General features: G+C 38.4%; 1 protein-coding gene across 2 annotated transcripts in view; it reads right to left on the bottom strand.

Moving 5' to 3' along the window:
• The window catches only part of SLC1A2 (solute carrier family 1 member 2), a 93233-nt gene that overhangs the window by 9967 nt on the left and 63860 nt on the right, over positions 1–19406 (bottom strand). The window contains exons 6-11 of one of the 2 annotated variants that reach the window (XM_084288172.1): positions 17488–17614; positions 15120–15353; positions 11176–11370; positions 8524–8658; positions 2800–3031; positions 183–253 (exon numbers count right to left, since the gene is read on the bottom strand). In XM_084288172.1, the coding sequence (XP_084144298.1) occupies positions 218–253; positions 2800–3031; positions 8524–8658; positions 11176–11370; positions 15120–15353; positions 17488–17614 (959 nt within the window). In that variant the 3' untranslated portion in view covers positions 183–217. The remainder of the gene's footprint in view (positions 1–182; positions 254–2799; positions 3032–8523; positions 8659–11175; positions 11371–15119; positions 15354–17487; positions 17615–19406) is intronic. The other variant, XM_084288171.1, reaches the window with a different exon arrangement.

The following is a 19406-nucleotide window of genomic DNA, read 5'->3' as shown; positions in this document are numbered from 1 at the left end:
GCAGAAATCGATATAAATAAATCCACACTTCAACAAAGATAGTGCCAGCCATAGTGACTTAAAAAAGGGAAGAGAAAAAGTAAAATACCAGTTTAACTTTATAGAAATAATCTAGATCTGCATAACTGTGAGAGAACCCTTCATTTAATGCCAAGTGGATGGCTCAACCTTTCCTAACTTACCTTATAGGTTAACATCCTCGGCTTCAAATGAAAACTTAAAGACACAGCTGAAAATCCCCATGCTGGATAAACTGGATGCATGGAAGCATTGGGACATGGAAATATGACAAAGTGCACTGATTTTCAAATAAAGTCAAGCTTTTTCTTAGATAGTTGAAAGGGGAAATCATGCAAATACAGGAATGAACAGCTTTTTCAGAAATGAAAATCACATAGAGTCATGTGAAATGTGATAATAAAAAAAAATACAAAAATATCATGCAGTAACAACCACTCTACCCCAATATAAAGGTACACTACTTATTAAAAATATACATTGACCATGCAAAATTATAAACTACCAGCACTATACATGGAGTATAATACAGAAAGTAAATAGAAAGGACATGCTAGCAGATTAGCTTTTCAAAACTGATCAGAGTTGCAGTGAACTTTTTACCCCACCAGTGCATTTGACAGGATGAAGATATTTCTCTTCACATTTAACAACTGGCTGTTTCAAATCCCCAAATCCTATACTGAGTTGCTTTTGCTACTCTAACACTTATCTGTAGACCACTTCAACATGATCCAAATGCTTTGCAAATGTCAGCATGCATTCATAGCTTATAAAGTGGACTGTAACATCACATCCTTTTGGCAGCTTGCAAACAGACAAGTGACCCGCTCAAAGTTGGTCTTGTGATCAATGCAGTAAACCCTGGTTCTTTTCACAAGTTTAAAAGTGCAAAGTGAGAGCCCAAGCAGAGAAAACCTAAAGCAACGGAAAAGGTAAAAACCCTTCAAGCTCATGCATCATTGGTCCCAGATTTCTATTAAAGGGTGTGCTTAGGATGACTTACTGCACAATATGTCTGTGTCTCTGAGTTAAAACAATGACTCAACTGATGGAATGATAAGAGAAACTGAAGGAGAAAAGAAAGTACAGTAAATACTGTATCAAAGAGTTACTACTTTCTAGTTTGGCTCGGATCTCTGAGAGACTGGAAGGAGATATTTTCAGTATGCAGCTCCACAAACCAATCAGATGTTTCAGAATGATCTGTGGTAGCTGAATTTCTCTTAAACTCACTGAAATTAGAATATTCTATTTCACTGAAAAAGTTTTCCAACATAAATATTCAAAATAATCAAAAAGTGAGTTGTTGGTGGTATTGCTTATTTTTAATGAGAATAAAATCTTTTATCGAATAAGATATTTGTTTTCAGTGAATCTCTTCCTTCCTTCAAGATTTTATCTCTTAAGTTTCCTTTCCTTTTCTGAGACATGCAAATTAATGACTTTTTAATTTGGGGCAAACAGGTATTCTCATTCAATTTTAAAATAATTTTTCTTTCATTTTTCTCACAGGAAAGAATAGGTTTGAAGAAGAAGGGAAGAGGCATATCAGAACAAAATGTTTGATTTCATTGTAAAAAATCACTTTATCAAAAATGTGGAAGATTTGGGGAAAAAAAAAAAAAAAAAAAGGAATAACTTGGATGATTTTTTGTGTTATTTTTCTTTGACTTTTTTTCCTGAATTCAGTATTTGTCCCCTAGAAATTCAGGTTTGTCCTGACATTATCTAGAAGTAAGCATTGGAAAAGAAGATATTCTAAAGAACATTTCCAGACAGGGTGGAAATAGGTGAAAGTGGTAGAACAGGACTTATATTTCCAATATATACAGTGATTTGCTACAGGACTTACTGTAGGTATTTACAGTTAGAAAGTGGCTCAGTTGTTTCAACTGAAAGATGCAAGAGAATCTGATTGGCTAAGGTAGGCTCGCTGTTTCACAGACCACTATATGTAAATTATATATATATATATATTTACATATATATATATAAATACTATGAAATTAAAAGATCCAGCTTGTTTTGGCCTCTTACTCCTCCTTTTCAATTAAAAACTCTCTCGACATTAAACTGCCCTGTCCTAGTGGTGGGTGCTTTGTAAACCTCTAGCCACTAGCCATCCCAACCATTTTCTCCTTCAACTGGTGGGGTTTCTCAAGCTCACTTTACTCTAGTCAAGACATTATCATTACTATTAGTAATCCATGTTAGTTACAGCAAGGATTAGAGAGAAAATACGATATTCATGTCTTAATGACTTTGGAACAATGATGAAAGCAAAGCATAAGCATGCTGTATGAGTGCAGGAGCATTCTGATGCTAAAGTGCATTCAACACATCCATCTGAACAGCATATCATGGAAGGCAGTCAGCAAATGACTACACCTATATTTGGATTGCAGATACCCTTCATTTGAGTTGGCAAGTAAGTTCTTTGTTGCCAAAGAAAATTAGGTAAATGTCCATAGAAGGTGATGCCATGTTCTCGGTGTCTTGGCATATTCCATAATACGCTGCATCTTGCCTTTTCATATGTAAACAAGGTACATGATTTTTCTCCTCAAATGACAACTTTTAAGAAGAGAGCCAAAAAACATCTTTTGAACTGCTCAAACTCATTAAAAACGTCTGGGGTTCATGAAGCTTGTTGTCACTTTGTTATTTGCGGAACAATTTGAAAAATGCATGCAGGTTAAAAAATAAAATAAAAATAAAAATAAAATCAAGCATGCAGTGCTATATACATGTCTCAATATCCATAAATGTGAAAGGTACCTTGCATTCATCTACTATGACTGAGTTGTGAGCTGCAAAAACACATTGGTTTGAGTTGTTTTCCCTATGATTTTTCATGTCGTCATAGATTGACTGAGTCTTGGTCATTTCAATGTCTTCGTGCCCTTTATGATGAGAATCAATGCTGTCAAGTTCTGCCTTGGAAAGGTGGTAGACGATGCCAGCACCGAAAGAATCCCCCACTACATTGACTGACGTTCTCATCCGGTCCCTACAAAAGAAGCAAAAGGCTGAATGGCATGAGAAGAAGAAAAAGTGGGGCCTGAAAGCCCTGTTAAAGTCACAGTTACTGCATTTATTTCAGAAAATTTAAGTCATCTTTAGAATAAAAAGATGGTGGCTTTCAAGTGAAATTGGAAAAGCTTGCTTTCCCATGGGACTTGTACAGACAGGAAGGATGTGCAAACTCCCATGTCCCAGCTGCTCACACTCATGGATTTTGGCAAGGAGCTTGCAGAGGGGACATAGCCAAACTGAAGAGCTGTGCTTCACTGAAATCTCCCCAGTGCCTGCTTCTGGAGCTGGAGGTTTCAGTGTCAGGGTGCCAGGCTCACATCATTGCCCTTTGTTTAATTTTAATTTATCAGGGCACTTAACTTACTTAACGCAGCCAGAGAAAAGGGTTTTGGATCTGATGAAGTGTTCTGATTGCTGGGACAGATTAACAAATGGCCTCTCCCCTTACTCTCAGCAAGCACACAAGCACACTACTGGGAAGAAATGCCTGAAATATCTCCATAAAGCTCAGGCCATTGTAGCTCCTCTCCTGGCATCATCTTTACAGATGGTCATCTGTCAGCATGGCAGCATGCCCGCCCACATGACCGTATGCCAGCACTCAGCAGATGAGCCAGCCAAATATAGGTCACAGCCTACAAAATGATGAGCCCGTGACAGCACTCCAGTAGCAAGTGCCCCTCACTGTGCACAGGTGCCAGAGGCCCACGTGCTCCAATACAGAGAAATACGTCTCTTGGCACTTCCCGACAGACTGACGTCGGACAGATGTGCTGCCTTACTCCTGCCTTGCGTTTACAGTGTGACTCTATCTGCCGGCAGTGAAGTCATGGTTGTGGATTTTCCCTCATTGCAGAGTTCTGCCCAAAACCTCCCAAAAAAGGTCAATGGTCTTGCAGAGAACTGCAGGACTGTGAGCTCCTGCTATCTTTCTTACCGCAGACAGGCTGCATTGCACAATTTGAAATTGTTTAAACCTGCCAGCTAGATGTGAAGAGCTAATGGGTTTGGTGTTATATGTTAGCTGAAGCAGACCATTTTTATTTTTAACCAAAAGGAAAAAAAAATCCATAGAAGAAAAACATCCTTCCAGTTTTGCTTCACATGAATGAAGTGCTTTACAGATCTCATCCCATGCCTGTGAAGAACATTTTAAAGCTAAACAGAGTTGCAGAATAGGAAAATATGACTTTCCAAGAGTTACTTTTAATTAAGACTATCAAATATACTGTACCCTGCCATATAGCTCCGCAAGAACACCTGCTTAATTTTCATTTGTATGAGTACCATTAAATTCTGAAAGGATGCATTGATGCCAGATACGGGAGGGATAGTGTAAAAGTTGCCCAAAAAATGAGGAGAGAATACATAAATATAATTGAGGCATGATTCAAATTTTGAATGGGTCATTTGAGGATATGTTTCAGCCCATATTCATGAATTACTAGCCAAGAGATTCAGCAACACAAACTGCACACTACTGCAGAACATCCTATACTGAGTGAGCTGAAGTAAACAAACTTTCTTACAACCAGACAAAATCTCAGCTGTCAGGAATCAGCACCAACGTGCCATTGACATCTTTTGGGGCTAAGGACACCTTGAAGAGAAGCAAGAAGACTGTATTTACTCTTCTGTTAAAAAGAGTCCACCAAATAATTCCAGCAATGCTGGAACGATGTAAACAAAATTAATATAGGAAAGCTGCAGTCTAGTCAATTGCCCAATACAGCTACTTCTGTGCTGTCCATAACAGATCCCAAGAGGAACAATGGGAAGGAAAGTCAAAGTTCTCTCTCAAAAGCCAACTCAACATCTGGTAAGAATGTGCTTAGGAATTACTGGGAAGAAATCCTGATAAATATTAATGCCCGATTTCCACCAACTGGCATAAATAAGAACTGGAAGCTTGCCAACATTGGCAAGAGGAATAGAAAGAAGAGGAAATGTAACAGGCCCTCTTGCCATTAATGTCATAGTATCTAAATAGTAATCTTCTATGCAAAAAAGGTGCTTCTGCTCCCTGAAAGCTTGAAAACCCGGTGTATCAACCTTACTAGATTTTGGAAAGGAGATTAAAATCTTAGCACACCTGCTAAGACAAAGAGTTGGTGAGGTGTTTAACTTGCCTTACCTCTAAGCTGTTGTAGGAAAGAGCTCTGGTTTTCTACAGTTTAATTCAATTCATTTGAGGCCTGTTTGTAACATTAGATGTTGACTAGGTACAAATGTTCTGAATTTAGATCTAAGCCAAGGAACAAAGTGAGAACTCAAGCAATCTTTTTCCGAACTACTGAACAAAGGTAGATGCTTTAAATACTGGAATGGCCGCCCAAGCCCATTTTCTCTAACTCCTCTTTCCTCACTGCAAAATACCACTGTATTTGAGGTTGGGCAATGGTATTTGCTAAGCTTGTCAGTCTCCCATTTGGAAGGTAGCCAGCTTCTAGCTGGAGCAAAAGAAGCTTGTTTCATTCCAGCTGTTGCCATATAATTACTATCCTATTAAATGTCACTGCTGTGCTGTACTTAGTTTTAAACTGAGAAAACTGTGAGAGTTGTGAAATCTTGGGAAACTTGCCTGGTGAAAAAACTCACTCTGTATGTATGCGTGGGAGGGGGAAAGGTTTAGCAACCTAATCTCTAGATATTGGAGAGGCTTGAGAAGAAATCGGTACAGAAACCTTCTGGCTCCAATTTGAAGGAGAAACTGCCAAGTTTAAGGCCAATGAAAAGTCAGCTTTGTGTTGTACCATGACCAACTCTTGCAAAGCTGGTTTTGGTAAGACTGCAGTTTCAGATGATGGCGGTATTGTAAAATCAATTGAAGTTCTGATAGTTTCTTTCATTGGCAATATTTAAAATCTTACAAAATTGGCCATTTTGGACATTTTTGAAACTTTCACTAACTGGAATTCAAATGCTATAAACAGAACTGTTCCAAAATATTTCTGCTTGTTCCAGAAAAGTGGCTAGAATAAGGCCTTAAAGGTTTTCTTAACTTTCTCTTCTACATAAATACTGCTGTAATTTTGTTTCATGATCTAAAGAAATGGAAGAATGAAATGTTTGTAAGTAAAGAAAACTCATTTTTATGACTTTTTATTTTAGATATTCATAGATCTGGTTTGTATGCCTAAAAGCTCATTCAAAAGTTGGTTTGTTTGTCCCTTTTTAACATCACCAATGTGAGCAACATCTTTTGCATATCTCATTAGACCATCATGGCTGCCACAACACAACCACTAGAAGATGGAAAACAAAGCTATTACCCCTTGACATATACTAATTAGCATCACACTTTCACCAACAAACTTGGTCTTAACTTCACAGCACTAGTGGCATGACAAAGAGTTTTACATCTCCTTTTTTATCTCTTTTCCCCTTTCCCTCTATCTTTCACTTTTGAGTCACTCTGGAATTGCACTGCTGATTGTCAGGCCATATGGATCCAAAACCAACCTTATTAGCTGAAAGGTTCTTTGTTTGGCATTTCTTCTGGAAAGATACCATAAAATATTTTTTTCAGGAGTGCTTTCTTTCAATCTAGCCTTCCTATACTTACATTCACTGCTGCTCCAGCTCCACTGTACGGAGGTTTTTATTTCTCTAAGCAGGGCTGCATTAGCCAGGGGTAACAATTCCCAAGCTGAGCCTGAAATACAACAGCTACTACTGGATCACAGCTTCTGGTAACTTACAGATCTGAGGTTTGCTAGTGTGGGCAGAGCTTCTCAGTCCACAGGAATATTTTTAAATGACATTTCCCTACAATAACAAAACAAAACAAAACAAAACAAAACAAAACAAAAAAAAAAAAAAAAAAAAAAAAAAAAAACCACAGGCTCCTTTTGCACATTCTTCTACCAGCTGCAGAAACCTACCTATTTGTCTCACTTTGAGAGCCAGTAAAAATATACACTTAAAATGAGCATCCACTTCCCTTTTGCACTGCTCTTACCAGCTGCAGATTCCTACACCACTTTCCTATTTTCAGCCATGACCTCATAAATTTAACAAACCCACAGAATATCACATTTTTTCCCTTTGCCAGCTGTACTCTGACGGCTGAACCTGCCTCATTTTGCCATTCTGAGTCATGATATCATCATATTCATTTATATATAAAATATGTAAGTCATCTTTTCCCTTTGTCTTCCCAACCTGTAAGTTCCTCTTTCATTTTTATCTGAAGCAGAAAAGGAGCTGTGTGCTATTTGTCACAACTCAGTGACAAGACAGATAATAATAGATACAGTTCAGAAGTCATGTCAGGGGATTGACCAAGATCGTGAATTCTTCTCAATAAGTTAAAAGATAATGACAGGGGAAAAAAAAAAAAGAATCTATTTCATCTTAACATTTTCAACATTTCTATTCCTTCTTGCATAGTTTTAGTAGTGTATCTGATTGAAAGCTACCACAAATGAGCAGCTGAGGCTGCAAGTGTAGGAGAAAATGCACAAATAGTACAGAAAACTTACATTTCCCCTTCCTGGCACCACAGCTGGCACAATAGAAAAATACTTCTTTACTATATAAAAGTATATTGAGGGAGAGATGGCTGTTGAGCAGAATATTCTGTGCTGTAGCAGTACAGGACAATACAAAACCTCCTAAAGACAAGAACAACTTAGTAGGCTACTGAGTCACTGTTGGCTTTGCATAGGTGATGGAAAGATGTCTACAGTGTCAAATGACAACACAAGAAAAGATATGGCATAGCATATACTTTGTATTTACAGCTTCTGTATTCATATGTTGAACAACAAAAGCTTTGGACAACTATCCGTGGGTTAGCTGTTTCTTGTCAGAAGACTAGCAATGGCACTGAAACCATTTGGTTTGATGGATGGACATGGATCTCAAGTCCTTGAAAATGAAAATTGGGCTTTCCAGTTTGAAGGATCTGTCAGTAAAACCAGGCTGTGGAATGACCTTCATTCTTCTAGTTTGCCTTCTGATTTTTTTCTTTATATCCTGCTCTATAACAGTTTCTATCTTCAAAGCATTTTAGTTTCTTATGTACAAAAAGAAATTTAACTTCTCCACTATAAGCACAACATTTTATAATACAAATGCCCAAATTCCCCAATAACATGTGACAGCATGGTTTTGGAACCCCCTATTCAGCATTTATCCTTTATTTTAGCATAGAACTATAAGAAACAGAAAGATGAAAATAGAGATCAGAAAACTGCAGTTGATCTATGTCTGTGAAAGGGTGGTATCATTAAGAAGATTAAAATATATGAACATGGGCCCAAGGGTCATACAAGAAGACGGTTCACAGAAACAGACTTCGGTAGTTCTGTAATATTTTGTATCACCCGAGATGCCTATTTCCTTCTTTGCTTTATCTGTAGAGGAAATTCTTAGAGTTCTTTAAGATCACTAGGTGAAAAACATTACAGACAAGCATTCACTATTTTTTCTGCATCAAGCAATGGAGTCACCATAACTTACAAAAGCCAGTCAACAGCAACAAGCAAACTGATGTCCTGGGTAGGGAGACCCACTGCAGTAAGGATCAGAAGCATAGTGACGAGTCCCGCACTGGGAATACTGGCAGCTCCAACACTTGCAAGGGTGGCAGTCAAACTGCAAAAACAAAAATCAAATGGGAGTAGCAGGAAGGGAAACATATACTTTCATTGCATACTCATGTGATCAATAGGAAGGTCTTATTTTTAATGAGTTCTTCCCTTAAAAGAGAGTACAATAAACCATGGCAAATTTAGGCCATAATTTTTCATGCTTGTGTTCTTCCAAAAATACTTATCTTGGGGAGGCCATTTGGGGGTTGTAGTGAGAACTATGAGAGAGTTTTTAGACAGTTTTAAATTCTGTAAGTTGGTTACAACTTTCAAATGTTTGGCCTGGAGTGTGTTTTTTTATTTGTTTGTTCTGTTTTGTTTTGCTTTCTGTTTTCTACCAACACATTAGTGAATGGGTTATTGAATCCTGAGTTTTGGTCATGTAGACTTGCTGCAGTTTGGTAGCTACAGGCTGAATTTTCAGGGCAGTTCATTTATGTTTATTTTATGGTACCTGAACACTGAATTGTAAGACAATGGTTGAGAGAAAGTGGTTATTATTGAGTGCAGAAGAGTAAAAGTCATTGTATCCAAATCCTATAGTACAAGCCAGTAGTGTACCAAGCCTAGATACAAAGAACCCTACATAAAAATGCAAAATTCTTCTGATTGTTTCATAAATCCAAAACTGTACTTGCTCCAGCCTCTCTTCTTTTCTTGACGAAGACCAATAGAGTGAATGTCAATGTTCCAAATGCTGAACTTTGTAAAAAATTTAAGTAGATCATAACAAATATCAACATCACAGGCCAATACTATGCAGAATGGAAAGCAAATTTGTCAGAGAATAAGCCAAGAGGAGGAAAAAAGGAAGAAAGGAGAAGGAGGAGGAGGAGGAGGAGGAGGAGAAGGAGGAGGAGAAAGAGGAGGAGGAGAAGGAGGAGGAGAAGGAGAAGGAGAAGGAGAAGGAGAAGGAGAAGGAGAAGGAGAAGGAGAAGGAGAAGGAGAAGGAGAAGGAGAAGGAGAAGGAGAAGGAGAAGGAGAAGGAGAAGGAGAAGGAGAAGGAGAAGGAGAAGGAGAAGGAGAAGGAGAAGGAGAAGTATTTGTGAGTTTACATCCAGGTTGTTTGACTATCTCCAGTATCACATGCTGAGTTTGGCAGACAAAACCTAATAACTTCCCATTCATTTGTGTTGGTACCTAGAGGGATAGTTCTTGTCATATCGTTGCAGCAAAAATGTGCTGTTACATGAAGAGGAGAATGAATGTTTTTCCTACAGATACCCCAGAGGTGCCTGCTGCTTAGTATATGCAAGTCACGAGTTGGTGAGCCCAGCCTTAAAATAGCGGGGTCAGACAGCTCTAGTGAGTCAGCACCTCAGAGGTACTGAGGGGAAAAGGAGTAACTGTGCTTCAGGCTTAGCAAATCTCCTGGCCAGCATCTGATTCCTGACTTTAATTGCCCTGATCTTATTTTGGTTTAAAGAGTAGCACCTCTAAAATTACTGTTCTCATTTTCATCAGGAGATATGAGTCACTAGGGTCTAGCATTTGCCTTCATTAGAAGCAGCACTGCACCTTTTAGAAACCTTGGTTTTTCTACTTTAGGGGCTGAGGCAAGAGGTAAAGAAATGGAAAATGTGCTGATAATATAGCTGGGTAAGAAACATAGAATTATACTTCCCTATGCAGGAGTTTCTTTAGTGCTAAAAAGGTTTAATAAAAGAAAAGTTGGGTGGGTGGGTGAAAACTACAGGAAGAAGGCAAACTTGGCAGCCATCACTTGTGGTTTGCATTTTAACTATTCAAAATGTTAGACCTGGTGTTTTCATCGAGTTTTCCATTGTACATTAACTTTAGCTGCAGCAGTCATGACTTTGCCTTTGTTTTTTATTAGTCACTACATCTAATGAGTCTTAAAACTCCATTACAGTAAACAGTCTTCAATCACTCTTACCCATTTTGAATGGGTACTTTCTTTGTCTTTCTAAAAATTCAGCCTTGTCCTTAATACGATGATTTGAAATGAAAAGATTACAGCCAACATTCTCTGGGTTAGAGAGAAAAAGCCCGAGTGTGCTTAGACCATGCAGCAGGCAATCTCACTCTCAGGATGCTTTATAGTCAGCCCATTGTTTTTTACTGTTTACAGAAGTCACAGAAAAAGAAAAAAAATATGCACACACACACAAAACAAGACATAGATAAATTTTTAGGTATATTTTTCTCTTCCAGTGTTTATAAACAGGTACATTCTAGAAAGTTAATGCCCCATATATCACTTGGGGCAACCCTCTGTACTAAAAGAAGGCACAGCATTGGACAAAGCATGCTGAATTTCATCATGTATTGTCAACTGCAAAACTGCATAAATCACCACCAGTGTACATTGAGGCTGCAAATGATGGAAAATTTGCATCACTAGAGAGCCAAGACCCATGTATATTACGTTCCTTTGCATATCATTATTACAAATCCATGTGTTTCATAGCAGTTCCCACAGCCACTGAGAAGACATCCAACCCAAAGCTTCACATTTTATAGTCTTTAGAAATAAAGCTTATGAGTGTTTTGAACTGACCTCACAGTAACTATCTGGCCTCCATCCAGCTCAATTCCATTCATCTGTGCTATGAAGATGGCAGCCACAGCCTCATAAAGGGCAGTTCCATCCATGTTAATTGTTGCTCCAACAGGAAGAACAAACCTTGTTACACGTTTATCAATGCCTAGATTTTCTTCAAGACACCGGAATGTGACAGGTAATGTTCCAGCACTGAAGGAAAGAAAGCAAATAAGTACAGAAGACAATGTTATAATATAATATATACATGAGGGAGCAAAGTCAAATTCTGCTCTCTGTGTTTACACTTTCTACTTGTACTTTCAGCTGTGATTCAAGCTATCTTGGCCAATTTTTCAATTACATCTACATTTAGCTGGAGGTGGGACTGAGGCCAAGACACAAACATGACTCAAGGAGGGATGAGAGCTTGAGAGATTGTAGATGAAGCTTTCAGACTCCTCAGTGAGTTATTTCTTGCATTTTGTTCAAAAAGACCAGTTCCAGATGTTTTCTGGTGGACAGAACTACATGCAAAGGGACAAATATTTCTTTGACTGTAAATTTGCTCTGAAGGGATAAATCAGTGCTGCATCAAGGAAGGAAAAAGTCAGGCAAAAGCATACACAGCCCGTGCAGTTCCCAAACATTGGAGGACAGGAAAGGATATGAAACATGGTTGGAGGATAAGAAAAGAAAGGAAAGACGGCTGGAAAAGGGAACGGCTCTTTGCACAGATCCACAGTGCGTTGCCTTTGTGGGAATGGTTAAGGCTATTACATTAACTTCCTTAAAGTAAAACTCCATCTAAAAATACTCTTGAAAGCAGAACATACTCTCTGTGTGATTATTACTCCCTGTAGATGCAAATATCTTCTACTTCCCTTCCCTAGCAGGTCTGCCTGCCTCAGGCAAAAGACTTGCTGCAACAAGTATGAAAGCCACACAGGAGCATGTTTTGGTTCCTTTCTTTTCCGTGTTATCTCTGAGGTCAAGTCCACCACTAAATGAAGTTGGTTGCTGCCTGAAAAGCTGTTCTGAAAACAAACTTGACCTGGGGAAATTCCTTTTAATTGGTGTTTCATACAGAAGCAGCTGGAGCACATCTGTTGTGGCTTATTAGAGTCTTCATCTGAGTTGGCAGAATTTCTCAAAGGCCTTCACCATTACATACCACTAATGCTGGTGTCATTGCCCCTAAAAAATACTATTTTTCTTATAAAGGAGTAAAGAACTAGACTCACCAAATTTTCTCTGATAATACTTACAGCATATTGTTTCTAGTGCCTTGTAACTTCAGAGTCTTTCCAACTCTTTCATTCATCCATTACCAGAGAGATGCTATTGGGTACAAAAACTGTCATCTTTCCATTTTACAGATAATTAAACCAAGGAAAAGGCAGACTGAAGGATGATTAGGTACCTAACTATAAATATGTAGTGCCCTAATAAATGTCTTCAGTTATCTGGAACAAGCACATGAGGTTGATATACATCACATGAGATTTATTGGAAACTCAAACCCTTCTATACTGGCAGACAGACCTAAGTCACTTTTTAAATGACTCCTTGTTCCACTTCTCTGGAAACAGGACTTAGAAGACATAAGCTTGTAGATCCCCATCTTGTACTCAAATGATCAGACCATCCTTTGTTCAGAGAGGTGATTTTTTTTTTGCAGTTGCCAATAAACCAGATACACATTACCATTCATTTGTTCTAGCATCTTTAGAAATATATTTGCATTTAGGATTTATTTAACTGTGGTTTTAATTGGAGTTAATCAAGTGTTGAAAATTCTGCGTTTTTTAGCCAAATCAGAGAATTTATAGTTTCTAAAAGCAATGTAGTATTCCCCCATAGGTTAACTCTAGCAGCTATATTTATAGTAAATAGTGGAAAATATCTGGTGAGTCATTAACTAATGTTTGCTTGTCAATTTTCAAGTCAGTTCCACGATCACTTTGCCTTCTACATTAAAGCTGTTCCCACATCTTATTAAAAGAGAAATAGAAGTAGTTGACTGACACACATTGAAATCCAGTCAGATAAGTTTCTTTTTCTTCAGAAATACAAATCCCACCTTACCTTTGCTTTCACAAATGAGATCATCAGCACAAGGTGTGTATCAGCCATAGGTTAACAGTGTTGTAATGAACCCTGGCTGGCTCAGCAGGCAGGGACTGCAAGTATCTGCAAATATATGCATATATCTTGTGTATCTCCAAAGATATGCAAATATCTTCCCCCTTCAGTTCTGCCACCATGAGCAAGGACAGGTTTGCAGACCATGGAGACAAGGTTTCTTTATTAAAAGAGCACAGTAAATAGATGCCTTCCATGGTTTCTCAGCCTAGCCAAACAGAGGGCCTTAATAGGTACCTGAATAGAAATAATTTCTGGCTCCCCAAGGTGCCAGGTTAGACTGTATGATGGTGACTGTTGTCATGTGGTGATCTGCCTGTGGAGCTACAAACTGGTCCACTTCCAGTCCGTCAGTAATTCAGATCTCAACAGCAGTCAGGTGGTAAACGTAGCACCCAGATAAATCCATAAGCTGGAACCATTTAGAATCCCCTACATTGTTCCATTGTGATCCTCCAGCAGGAAAAAAAAAAAAAAAAAAAAACTTCATACTGAAAAAACAAACCTGAAAATGTTGTGTATGCACACTGCAAAATGTTAATGAAAAATCTAGGTGGAAACTTGAATATTCAAGTGCAGAAAATGCAGAAAAGCCTTAGGAAAATTGTGATTTAGTCAAACTCCAGGCCAGACTGCATCTCCTATAATGTCACAGTGTTTATGAAAGAACTGCAGAATTACTGAGGTTGGAAGGCACCTCTGGAGCTCACCTATTCCAGCCACTTGCATCAATGCAGAGGCATCTAGAGTAAGGTACACAGACTGTGCCCAACTGAGATTTGAATATCTCCAGGGATGTTCCACAAATTCTCTGGGTAACCTGTGCTCCACCACCACCTCGGTAAAACAGATTCTTCTGTTCAGATGGAATTCCTTGTGTTTTGATTTGTGCCCACTGCCTCTTGTCCTATCACTGGGTACCACTGAGAAGAATCCTCCTCCATCTTCTCTACACCATCCCATCAGATATATATGCACATCAGTGATGTCCCCACAGAGTCTCTCATCCAGCAGAGCAGTTTTAACCCAGAAGCAGATGAGTTACTGTTCTGTTGAGGTGTTCCTGAAGTCAAGATGGCTCAGGATTTTTGATGGTCAGTTTTGAATTTGGTTTTGTTGTTTTTACCTTTCCAATTGTAACAAGTTCTTATTTTCTTCAGAAAGAAAGTGTTTATTGAGGAAAAACATTTATTATAAAATATACTATTTCACTGGAAAAAAAAATATCAACAGACAATCTGCAGGTTGCCCCAATGCAAAGCATCAGTTTATTACTGAGAGTTATTCAGTTGCCTACCCCATTTTCTGAGACTAGTCTGTGTGTTACCAATGAGTCTAATATGCTCAGATTGTTACTAAAGTCGCCTTGTTCTGCTAAATTGGATGAAAGAATAAAGTGAAGGTTATAGTAACACCTTGCCACTGTTTGGGAACCAAGTTCTGTTAAGCCTAATATGCACAGATTTTTTTTTGCATAGAGTTTTTAATATATGCATGATTTTTTTTTCCAAAGAGGAAAGGTCTTGGATGCACTGAAATCTTCACTGAGATCAGCAGATACACACAAATCCTACAACCCCACAACAGCCTCTGCTGCCTACTACCATGATACTTCAAAACAGGAAGCAACTGGTAGCCACAGGACACCTTCATCCATTTATTTCATAAATGGAAAAAAAAATTTTTTAAAAAGTAATTTTTATTCAGTGGCATAAAATGATTTTACTGTGAAGGTCAAAACAGCAGATTTATCACTTCTAAACAGCATCTAATAACCTGCTAAAAAAATTAATAAAGGTGTTATTTCTTTAGTGTACCTGGAAGCTGTGCCTAGTGCTGTGATCCATGCCTGGAAAATCCCAGCAAGGAATGAAAAGGGGCTTTTCCTCGTTATCACAAAGTAAAGCAGAGGCAGGAAGATCCCTCCATGGATGACAAGACCCACAATCACTGTTACCATGTACATGCCAAGTTGTCTAGCAACTACTTCTAAATCCTTGATTGCAATGATTTTTCCACAGATGAGGCAAGCAATGCCCAAAGGGGAATACCTGGAGAAAGAGAACAAGCATAAACAGAACTGGTCTTTGCAGCATGCAGTCATAAAATTAGTGCTTAATATAGACTGGAGACAGACTAGGGGCTTCCCAGGCTCAACTCTGAGAACCAGGCCAGGAAGTGATGGAAATTCAATGGATAGCTTTCACACCTCTTTTAAAAACACTGCCCATTTTCAGCAAATTCCACATCTAATTTATTTTATTCTATTGCACTGAATGGAATATGCATTTTCCTGAATAGTCTTTGATCCTGGAATAACATCCTATGATAACATGATAATGTTATACAGGCTTGTACCATTATGCAGAGTACTGCAGTAGTTGTTTTTAGTTTGTGACTTTGAAAATTCATTGTTCATCTGGTTTCAGGGAGTTGTTTAATTTGTTTCAGCTAAACACCATGCTCCTGAGAGTGTTGTTAACTGCTGGAGTTACCACAGGAGTTCCAGCTCTTGGTGCAGAGAAGTCATAAACCAAACAATGTAATTCTGCATGAAAAAGTGCAGTTGTCTTTATAAACACACACACACAGAAGCTGCTTCTAGCCACGGCATTTCTTTAACAATTCTAGACAGAGGTGAACAAGTGGAGCTCCCAGCACCTATCTCATTCGTTGAGAAAAGAGAAATAAAAAGCACATCAGTAAAAAACAAAACAAAACAAAAAAAAAGTGCAGTGAATTTCTTGAAATGTGAATGGCTTCCTGCCATTGCAACACTGACCACTACGGAAACTTTATAACTTCAGTAAGTTATTAAGTCTTGGGCGTACCAACTGGTGCTAAGAGAAGTAAGAGTAAATTCTCGCTCTTGTAGTGTTATGAGAGTATAGTCACTGTCTCTCTCCCTGTACAGTCGAAAGCAGCAAATTACAATAACTACTGAAAGAAGAAGAGCTTTGTGATTATAAGCAACTGCCTTTTTATGTGGCAAGATCCCCTATAGAAAAGCAGAAGCATAACAGGAATATAACAGGAATCATTGCTTCAAGTTCTTTTGTTTGACGCATTTCCACATCTGCATCGCTCTTCCTACCTGCATCACTCTTGCATAAGATATTCTTTGAAACACTCATGATGCTAAAGGTTCATGCTTTGGGCACCCTTCTCCCTTTTCTATAAACTTTACCTATCTAAAGCCTCATAGAAAAGGTAGATTGCAGCCTTGTGACTCATGGAATAATTTCCAGGGACACCTGGGAATCACAGGAAGCAGTAAGCCAGGACACATGCATTGTATTGGAGTGGCTACTTCTGCTCTTAAAAGACCTTGGAGGTGCCAAAGGTAGTAGTATGATGCCACATGCAGCAATGTGCTTATATGTTCTGAAAAACTGGTTTTGTGTGATCTGGACAGGTTTGGCACTGTGTACAAATAGCTCTGGGGAAGCCCTCAGAAGAAACAGAGTGAGAGAGAGAGTGAGAAAGAGAGAGAATCCCCTTCCAGAAATGTAAACAAGGGCTCAGTCTTAATTGGGTAAGTCACTCCCTTGAAGGCAAGCCAGGTCCCGTTATTACAGATGGGTGTACTTCAAAAACAGGATGGGTACCTTCCAGTGACCCCACTGCTGTGAGCCTCAAAAACTCAAGTTCTGCAGAAACTAGGGGGGGAGGAGCTATACATCACTGAAAGCCACTGGAATTTTATTTGCTGGTAAAGTATTTTTATTACAGAAGACAGCAAATAAAGTATGTCTTCAGGCTTCTTTGTAATTATACCTTCTAGCTAATATCCTGGGATTATGCTAACCTCCCAGGAAGATTTGGATGTTCTTAATGTGGGGCGGTGTTGTATGCTTAGGTGTCCTTCTATATAGTGAACTTCAATAAGAAATGTGGCATTTGAAGGTCTTTGCCGGTACCTGCATGCCTTGGATTTTAGTAAACAAAGAACAAAAGCTGTCATCTTCAGAAATATTTCAAAATCATTCCTAAATAGTCCTCAACAAATAGAAATAAAGCTGTTCTGGTTCTAACATAGCGGTTAAGGCTTTAAAAACCCAAGTATTTCATTCCATTGTTTACAAACAAACCGTGTTCACAACATGCTATATAAGGGTCTTGTAAGATTATTTAAATCTTTTTTTGTTGCTGTTGTTGTTCTAGAAGATAGGAGTTTGAACTTACCACATGATCATAGTTACTAACTTCATTACAATCTCATTCAGAATGTTGAAGAAATCCACCATCATCTTGGCTTGTTCTCCCATTTTCCCCATAGCAATGCCAAAAGCAATAAAGAATCCTATCAAACCTATGGGGAAAAAAAATGCAACACAAAGAAAAGCAAGTAAAAACACATTTTTAGAAAGTTCTTGTACCTAATCAATGTCTTCATACTACCTGCTAATCAATTTTTCAGAATGATTATAGTGCATTCCACATCTCTTCGGTCTTTTTAACATGATCTCACCCTCAACTTTCATGATCATATTCAGAAGAACATCCTTTACTCTAATATTTTACTACATTCCAATTGAAATTGGAACTATGTCGAACTATGTTTTTTTCTTTTTTTCTGAGTTGATCTGATCAGTAAAAAAATACCTATACCCTAATCTTTTCAGTGCCATGCAATTGCTAGAAACCTCATAGCCCCTGGCAAATGGGAGAGTCAACACAGCACCGCACCACGACTGTTCTTTGTTGCTAAAACAGTCACTAGAGACCAAAAGCATTTTTGGCAAGCTTTAAAAAAAAAAAAATGGCAGAGTCAACCTACAGACTAGTCAGTTTTGTAATTTGAAGTCCCAGAACACACTTTTCACAGGCCAGGGGTACCCACCTTAAATGAAGAAGGTAGGGGTGGGAGGAGAAGGTGGGTACTGCACTTTAAGCTAAACCACACAGAATTCATATTAAACAGATTGCCCTCACTGAAACCAGCATCAGTGGATATCTAATCATAGATTCAGTATGAGTAGGATTAGACCCCAACATTTAAATGACTAAGTTATGATAATATGTCAGACTGTTAGACTTTCAGTGTGCCTGTCATGTATTCCTTTTGAGCTGTGTCTCCAAAGCTAACCTTTAGCTTCCAGCAATTTTCAGTGTCCAGAAAGGAATTGTTGGCTTTGAGGGTAAACTTTCAAACACAGCATGAGTTCAGTATTATCAAATGTGTGAACCAATCTGGGAAATTCCTGAGGAAAAACCCATCAGGATACAAAAGCATTCTAAAGAAGGGAATTTTAGCTACCAGTATTCTGGGAAAAGACACCCTGTCCCATATCTTCACATTGGGTTTAATATCTTTTTTTTATTATTTTAAATATCCATTCCACTGAATTTAAGGTCATTCTCTAGCACCAATATATTTCTTTTGAGTCCTTAACGAGGGAAGTGAAATGTATGTGTGTGTGCTGCAGAGCATGGAGAAATGATGAAAAGCTTTTTAGTCAAAGACCAAGTAACTTCCTGGAATTCAGACTGCATCAGAAAATGTTTGTAGGTGGTTTTGTTCTGTTACTTCCAAAACAGTTGCTACATTAGTCAGAAAAGTCAAGTTGGCTCATACTTGCAGGAGTCTGCATGGTTTGCAGAGTTTATGCAAGCTGGATGGCATTTCCCCAACATTTTCATTTCTTCATTTAAAAGAGGGGAAAAAAGGGGGGGGGGGGGGGGGGGGGGGGCGAGGAAAAAAAAAAAAAAGAAAGAAAGAAAAAAAAAAGGAAAAAAAAGCAAGCAAACTCTGCAACATTTGAGTCTTTAGTCAAAACACTGCAGCATATATCCCACCTAAACTATAGTTTTAATGCTGTGCATTTCCTTCCTGTAGGAGTTTTATTCAGCTTTCTAGCTCTTTTTTTATCCAGGATGGGACCAGCACAACACAAATCCCACCCTAAATGTAATGCATCTCTCACATCAGAAATACTGCTTCGTTTTAGCACAAAATAAAGAGTTCTAAGAAAGAAGGAAAAAAAAAAAAAAAAAAAAAAAAGCAGATGATGGTAACAGCATGAACACTGAGCTCTTGCCTCGCACAGGGTGCAGAACATCGATCAGCACCTTAAAGCATCACCTCTGCCCACAGAGGCAGA

This window comes from Netta rufina (genome assembly GCF_964035555.1).
Source record: "Netta rufina genome assembly, chromosome: 5".
Taxonomy (NCBI): Eukaryota; Metazoa; Chordata; class Aves; order Anseriformes; family Anatidae; genus Netta; species Netta rufina.
Note: the sequence above shows the minus strand (reverse complement) of the source record. Positions and strands in the feature narration are given on the sequence as shown.